At 50.5% G+C, this 8112-nt stretch overlaps 1 protein-coding gene across 2 annotated transcripts; it reads left to right on the forward strand.

The window, feature by feature from the left end:
- The first annotated feature begins 2496 nt into the window (after window positions 1–2496).
- Window positions 2497–7889, forward strand: LOC146549236 (uncharacterized). Of its 2 annotated transcripts, none has more exons than XM_085263278.1 (3): window positions 2497–3183; window positions 3583–3960; window positions 7712–7889. In XM_085263278.1, the coding sequence occupies exons 1-3, from the start codon at window positions 3054–3056 to the stop codon at window positions 7816–7818; spliced, it is 615 nt and encodes a 204-aa protein (XP_085119404.1). In that variant the 5' UTR covers window positions 2497–3053; the 3' UTR covers window positions 7819–7889. The 2 variants fall into 2 exon arrangements, with proteins under 2 accessions (XP_085119404.1, XP_085119403.1); XM_085263277.1 differs by having other exon boundaries at window positions 2497–2762; window positions 2840–3960.
- The last annotated feature ends 223 nt before the right edge of the window (window positions 7890–8112 follow it).

Here is an 8112-nt window from a genome sequence, read left to right on the forward strand (position 1 = left end):
TTCATGATCTAAACCTGCAGATCATCATTCTGAATGTCTAGACATAACTCACAATGGGGGAACTGGTTAGTTGTTACTTTTAGCTACATAACATGAAATGGACTGGTTATGAACCAGCGTTATGAACTGCTGACACCAGCAGTGATGAGAGAGCTGCGCATGGCAGCAAAGTTGTTGATTTACTGTTTGATGTGCATCCCTATCCTCACCTGTTGATATGAGCTGTGGGTAGTGACAGACATAATAGGATTGTGGATACAAGTGGGTGAAACAAACTTCCCCCTTAGAGGCTGAGGAGGGTCTCATAGTAGAGCTGCTTCTCCTCCACGTCAAAAGAAGCTACATGAGGTGATTCTGACTAGGGACACTCCTAGATGAGGTGTTTTGAACATGTCCTGCTGGGAAGAGGCCTTGGGACAGACCCAGGATATATGCTGGATAGGTTATTGCTCTCGACTTGCTTACATGTAGGAATGCTTTGGTGCTTCCCTTGAGGAGCTGGATGAGGTGGCCAGGGAGAGGGAGGTTTGGCCATCTCTCCTTGCAACCAGGACCTGGATAAAACACAGAATAACAGTAATTGTTGTAATTGTAATTGCATAGTAACTCCTAACTGCTTATAGGAAGAAAAAAGTGCTAAAAAGGCATCAGTGCACTAGAACAGCATCAAATGTTGGACTGACAACAAGTGACAAAAAGGAAAGCCAGCTCCCCTGGTTGAAGTGCACCTAAACACTTGTGGAAAATGTTTTTGCAGTGGTTAAACTTTCAGTGGTTAAACTCCTCTCAACACTGCAGCGATCTCGCAGTGTAAACCAAATGTGTCAGAGTAATATGACTTCAGTGGCTTTATTGTTTGATTCTCGGCTGGAAAGTTTTATCCTCATTGCTACCAAAACATAGCAACACGGCACTCTTGATTGATGTAACAACCTCCTCTTTTTTTCTTTTTAATATTTGCTTTCATTATTTGAGCTTCACTGCTGAAAATCCTTTTACTTGGCCGTTTTAAATCTTTTAAACTGACCATTTACCTATTTTCACTCTAACCTAAACAAGCTGTGAGAGCTCCATTATTACTATTGACATTGTCTTGCAAAGATGGGAAAACTGCCAAAGATTGAACAGACTTTTGAATTTGTTAATGAGTTTTTCCAGTAGTGAAACACTGCTTTTAAGCTCGCTATTCAATCCCTAGGATTCTGTATTAGTCACCGATATGCGCACATGTCTGAAAAGCTTTTGCATTTTAGTGTTTTGGCGATGTGTGTTAAGTAACAGACCCTGATCTCAGGGGCCTGACGCTTTTTCAATAACATCACTTCAGTCTTTTCAGATTTCCCACCATCTTTCCTGGCAGTCATAATATAGAACTGCCAAACATAACCTTTGGATGATAGAATGAACTTATAAACACCAATTTGGGACTTGCAATTGCATTTCACAAACAGCCTTACAAACATTTCATGAAGAAAAAAATATAAAGAGCAGCCTCTCTTTAACCTAAACCGCTTACCCTCAGTTATTGCTGTTTCAAGATACTATTTCCCCACAAGCCCTCATTAAAGGCTAATTTATTTGAGCTTTTGGAAGTTTGGAAGTGACATGGCATCCCCAGGAGAGTTCAACCCGTAACCTACGCACTTCACTGGAAATGAGAGTTTCTTTTTCCTAGCATTATGTACTGTATCCATCAAAGAATAAACACAAATCCTAAAATTAAGTCAGACATTTTATAAAAGTTAATATGTGGAAAAGCTTGTGACCAAAATATTCAATAGAAACTACTTTCTAACATTTGTACCATAAATATGCATGCATGTTTATTCTGGTGTGCTGATGTCATCCCATCAGGGAGCACAGGAACAACATATTTTCTCACTTTCTATAAGAAACAGACACACACACACACGCTCACACACACACACACACTAGCAACCAGCCGCAAAGTCTCTGTGATAATGCACACTGGGCATTTATCTTTACAGTGAATTATGGTACACTGCGGTCTCATTGACTCTGTGCACAAATGTGAGTGCGTGTCTCTTAGTGTGTATATGCATAAGTGTTGAATTATGGTACCCGCTGTGTGTGTGTCTGCGTGTGCGTGGCTGTGTGTTTTGAATTGAATTATGGCGCTGCGCTATCTCATTGACTTCAACTGAGTCCCATTCATCACAACTTAACCATGGAAATAGACTTTATGGACAAAAATGCTGTTTTAGCAGTGTGTGCGTGTCTGTGTGTGTGTGTGTATGTGTGTGTACGAGACACTGTGTGCAAGTCCTTGTGTTTGTGACTGTGGAAATTCCCCCGATATATATTACAGCATCGGCATGTGTCAAAGAGAGAGAGAGGTGCTCAGTATACACACATTTAGTGCACTAAAAAATGAAGAGATATCAGTGGTGTTTGATGTATTTCTGATTCTTTTTACCTGCATCGAGACATTATTTTTCTCAGGAGCAGTGCAATTACTGTCACGGTCGGACGGCCCTTTCCGGACGACCCTGCTTGTGTTTATGTTTTCTGTATATGTGTTTGCTTCTCCCTCCCTGGCCCTCGGGGTTGTTTACGGAAGTGCGCGCCGTGGGAGAGGCGTGTCCTGGCGACTGTCGTCATTGGGAGTCCCTCTTCGCTGTTGCCGGCCCACCTGCAGCTGATTACCTGACCAGTGGTTGGTAATCATTCCTCCAGGCTAGAAAGGGGTATTTAACCTGGACTCACGGCGACAGTCGACGTGGGATTATTACTCCGAACTGGTATAGTCTGTGCGAGCAGTGTGAGTGTGTTATTCGGCTAGCGTGTGGCTAACGCTGGATTTTCCTTCTTCCTCCAGGAGGGGCGAGCGGAGAAGCGAGTTGGGGAGCACACACACTAAGGGAGTTACTACACGGAACGCACTGGGAGCAAGGGACGAGCACGATTGGAAAATTGCACTTTTGAATGGATTGTTGGACTTGTCTGTTTCACTGTAAATAAACGCACTGTGTTTCTGTGAGCAAGAACCGCGCCTGGGTCCCTCTTTTCCGTGACAGAATAATCCCACCACCATGGACCCAGCGGATTCTGCTTCACGCCAGCTGTCTATCCAAGCGGAGGTTTTGGAGCGACACGAGGAAATGCTGAAGCACGTTTCAAAGGAACAAACCGCGCTTCTGCAAGCCATGACAGAGCTTAAAGGTATGTTGATTTCCTCACCTAATACGGCTCCAACGCAGCCCGCCCCTTCGCTGGAAGCCGCGGCAGCCTGTCCGCTTCCTCCTTCACCTCCACCGCGGCAGCGGGAGTACTCACTCCCCGCACCCGAAAAATTTGATGGCGAGTTGGGGAGGAGCCGGGGTTTTTTGACGCAATGCTCTCTTGTGTTTAGACAGCAACCTTGTGCCTTTGCCTCTGATTCTACTAAAATCGCTTATTTGGTGCAACTTATGACTGGGCGGGCGCTTCAATGGGCTCAGGCAGTTTTAAATACCCAGCCCTCTGTGTCATATGACGTCTTTCTCAGCAAGTTTCGCTGTGTGTTTGATAAAGGCGCTAGCTCGGATGCTGCAGGTCATCGCATGTTTTCTCTGAAGCAAGGTAGGAGGAGTGTTGCTGACTTTTCCGTGGAGTTCTGGATCCTGGCGGAGGAGTCGGGCTGGGAGGAGAAAGCACTGCGTGGAGCCTTCCTCAACAGCCTTAATGAGAATATTAAGCGTGAGTTAGCAACCAAGGAACTGCCTAAAGCTTTGTCTGCTCTAATCAATATGTGTATTAACTTAGACGACCACATGCGGGAGTTCGGCAGAAGAGCCGGGGATGGTCGGCGGCCTGCTGGGGGCACGGGTACATCTAGGGACCTTCCTACTCTGATGTGGAGAAGTGAGGAGGAGGAGCAACACGGGGATGAAGAGCAACCCATGCAGCTCGGCGGAGCCAAGCTTTCCTCCTCTAGACTGGGGCGCAAACAACGGACTGGTGAGTGCTTTCTTTGTGGAAAAAGAGGACATTTTGTTGACTCCTGCCCAGACCGAGTAAAAGAGTCGGCCCGTCAGTAATTGTGGGGATACTGGCGGGCGCCACAACAAAAGTGTTCCCTCACCTCAGCTGCCCTGCTAAATTAATGTCTCACTCCCTCACTCACTCCTGCTGCGCACTCATTGACTCTGGTTCTGAACAAAATTTCCTAGACGAGGAGTTAGCCAACATCTTAGGCCTGCCCCTACTTCCCCTTCCAGAGGTCCTGAAGGTCTCAGCCTTAAATGGCGGCCATCTAGCCTCCGTCACACATCGCACTCAGGAGGTTACACTCATTATTTCGGGAAATCACTCTGAGAAAATCAGTTTGTTGGTATTCAAAGCCCCCCACACCCCACTGGTACTGGGATTTCCTTGGCTCCAACATCACAACCCCCAAATCGACTGGGCCAAAGGGTGTGTAACTGGCTGGAGCACGCGGTCTCATGAACAATGTTTACTTGCCGCTGTCCCGGACAATCCTGGGACCGCCTCTGCGAAAAGCTCCTCACCCCCCGACCTTTCCTTGGTGCCCGCTGACTACCACGACCTCGGCCAGGTATTCAGCAAAAGTAAGGCGTTGTCTTTGCCTCCACATCGGCCTTACGACTGTGGAATCGACCTACTCCCAGGCGCTCCCCTGCCAGCTAGTCGGCTCTACAGTCTGTCTAAACCGGAACGCGAGGCCATGGAATGCTACATAACGGAGTCTCTGGTCGCAGGTATTATTCGCCCATCTACTTCGCCTTTAGCAGCAGGATTCTTCTTTGTAAAGAAGAAAGATAAGAGCCTGCGTCCCTGCATTGACTTTCGAGGGCTGAACAAGATCACTGTTAGGAATAAATATCCACTCCCCCTGCTGGCCTCGGCATTCGAACTATTACAGGGGGCAGTCCTGTTCACCAAACTGGATCTTCGGAGTGCCTATCATCTGGTTCGCATCCGCAAGGGTGACGAGTGGAAGACGGCTTTCAACACCCACCTGGGGCACTTCGAATACTTAGTGATGCCCTTCGGTCTCACTAACGCCCCCGCGGTCTTCCAGGCCCTGATTAATGATGTGCTCAGGGACTTTATTAACCATTTTGTCTTCGTGTATCTGGATGACATTCTGATTTTTTCCAGGTCGCAGACTGAGCACATCAACCATGTACGTCTGGTTCTACGCCTTTTTGTGAAAGCGGAGAAATGTGAGTTCCATGTGGAAACTGTTTCTTTTCTGGGTTTCATTGTGGAACAGGGGCGTTTGCGAGCTGACCAGGCCAAAGTCAAAGCCGTAGTGGAATGGCCTATTCCCAAGACCCGCAAGGAGGTGCAGAGGTTCCTGGGCTTCGCCAATTTCTACCGCCGCTTTATCAGGGATTTCAGCAAGGTAGCCCTTCCTCTAACCAACCTAACTTCTCCTAAGTTGTCTTTCCAGTGGGCCTCCGCAGCCCAGCAAGCGTTTGATCGGCTCAAGCACCTGTTTTCCTCGGCTCCGGTCCTCGTCCAGGCGGACCTCGGCCGGCCTTTCGTCGTCGAGGTGGACGCGTCCGATTCGGGCGTGGGGGCGGTTCTCTCCCAATGGATCGACGGAAAGTTGCATCCCTGTGCGTTCTTCTCCCGCAGGTTGTCTCAGGCCGAGAGAAATTACGACGTGGGCGACCGGGAGTTGCTCGCCATCAAGTGGGCCCTTGAGGAATGGCGACATTGGCTGGAGGGCACTGAGCAGCCTTTCGTGGTGTGGACGGACCACAAAAATCTGGCGTATCTCCAGGCAGCCAAGCGCCTCAACGCCCGACAAGCCAGGTGGGCCTTATTTTTTACTCGTTTTCACTTCTCCATTACTTACAGGCCCGGTTCTAGGAACACTAAGCCAGACGCGTTGTCGCGCCAGTTCGCACCCGTGACCGATGAGGACGAGAAGGAAAAACCCATCCTGCCCCCCACCTGCATTGTGGGTGCACTAACATGGGAGATTGAAAAGGTGGTCAGGGACGCCCAGCGACAGGAGCCCGACCCTGGCACGGGCCCGAAAGGGAGACTATATGTTCCGGCCACAGCGCGTAGTCAGGTCATTCACTGGGCACATACTGCCAAGTTTTCGTGCCACCCAGGTAAAAATCGCACTGTCTCCTTTCTACGACGTTTGTTTTGGTGGCCCTCTCTTGTTCTCGATGTCCAGAACTATGTTGCGGCATGCCCGGTGTGCGCACGGAACAAAACCACCAACTCGCCTGCTTCTGGCCTCCTGCGACCGTTACCCACTCCAAAACGCCCATGGTCGCACATCGCCCTGGACTTCGTCACCGGCTTGCCTCCCTCTGCAGGTAACACCTCCATTCTAACCATTATTGACCGTTTTTCCAAGGCTGCCCACTTCATTGCTCTGCCCAAGCTCCCTTCTGCCTTGGAGACGGCCCAGTTACTGACGCAGCATGTGTTTCGGCTCCACGGCATACCCCAGGACATCGTTTCCGACCGTAGCCCTCAGTTCACCTCGCGGGTTTGGAAGGAGTTCTGTGCAGAATTGGGAGCTCAGGTCAGTTTGTCCTCCGGGTTCCACCCCCAAACTAATGGTCAGACCGAAAGGGCCAATCAGGAGCTGGAGGCCATGTTGCGTTGCGTCGCATCCTCGAACCAAGCGACCTGGAGCGAGCAGTTGGCCTGGGTGGAGTATGCCCACAACGCCAGCATGTCATCAGCGACTGGACTCTCGCCCTTCGAGGCGTCGCTGGGGTATCAACCCCCTCTCCTCTCCATCTCTGAGGGAGAGCTGGCGGTTCCCTCGGTCCAGCACCACCTTAGGCGCTGTCGTCGGGTCTGGCGGGCCACGCGCGCAGCACTCCTGAGAACGGCCGAGCGGAACAAGGCATTGGCGGATCGCCGTCGCACTCCTGCTCCGGATTATCAGGTCGGCCAGCGGGTGTGGCTCTCCAGCAAGCACATCCCTCTTCGGACTGAGTCCAAGAAACTGGCCCCTCGGTCTCTTGGCCCCTTTGCCATCCAGGAGGTCCTGAACCCGGTGACGGTCCGGCTGGCCCTTCCGCCTGCTATGAAGGTACATAACGTCTTCCATGTTTCTCAGGTTAGGCCCGTCCGGACCAGCCCTTTGTGCCCGCCCCCTGGGCCCCCGCCACCCGCCCGGATTATCGACGGCGCCCCGGCGTATTCCATTACTCGCATAATGGATGCCCGGCGCCGCGGTAGGGGCTTTCAGTTTTTGGTGGATTGGGAGGGGTACGGTCCGGAAGAACGTTCTTGGGTGCCGCGGTCTGCCATTCTCGATCATCGCATGGTGAGAGAATTCCGCCGCCGGCATCCGGACAAGTTTGCCAGGTCGCCCGGAGGCTCCCATTAGAGGGGGGGTACTGTCACGGTCGGACGGCCCTTTCCGGACGACCCTGCTTGTGTTTATGTTTTCTGTATATGTGTTTGCTTCTCCCTCCCTGGCCCTCGGGGTTGTTTACGGAAGTGCGCGCCGTGGGAGAGGCGTGTCCTGGCGACTGTCGTCATTGGGAGTCCCTCTTCGCTGTTGCCGGCCCACCTGCAGCTGATTACCTGACCAGTGGTTGGTAATCATTCCTCCAGGCTAGAAAGGGGTATTTAACCTGGACTCACGGCGACAGTCGACGTGGGATTATTACTCCGAACTGGTATAGTCTGTGCGAGCAGTGTGAGTGTGTTATTCGGCTAGCGTGTGGCTAACGCTGGATTTTCCTTCTTCCTCCAGGAGGGGCGAGCGGAGAAGCGAGTTGGGGAGCACACACACTAAGGGAGTTACTACACGGAACGCACTGGGAGCAAGGGACGAGCACGATTGGAAAATTGCACTTTTGAATGGATTGTTGGACTTGTCTGTTTCACTGTAAATAAACGCACTGTGTTTCTGTGAGCAAGAACCGCGCCTGGGTCCCTCTTTTCCGTGACAATTACAGGTCTAAACCTGAACCTCACAATCATTTACTCACATCAGAGAAAAAAGTTACGAAACGCAACAAAACGATTTATGAGGCTGTTTGCAGTGACCCAGAATCTATGTGGGCAATCTCATGTGCACACTCACAGGTGTGCATGCACTCCACAGTCATAAAGCATGTGCAATCCATTCACATTGACCTTTTACTATAATAA

Source organism: Mchenga conophoros, linkage group LG22 (assembly GCF_057382185.1).
Source record: "Mchenga conophoros isolate Kocher_MC1m ecotype Shallow Benthic linkage group LG22, M_conophoros_male_GT1.1, whole genome shotgun sequence".
Lineage (NCBI taxonomy): Eukaryota > Metazoa > Chordata > Actinopteri > Cichliformes > Cichlidae > Mchenga > Mchenga conophoros.

Bases quoted from the DNA above. Each gene is read 5' to 3' on its own strand.
- LOC146549236 (XM_085263277.1), top strand. From the start codon at position 3,054: ATGGACCCAGCGGATTCTGCTTCACGCCAGCTGTCTATCCAAGCGGAG. The intron at 3,961-7,711 runs GTGAGTGCTTTC...TTCTTCCTCCAG, and splicing joins GGGGCGCAAACAACGGACTG to GAGGGGCGAGCGGAGAAGCG.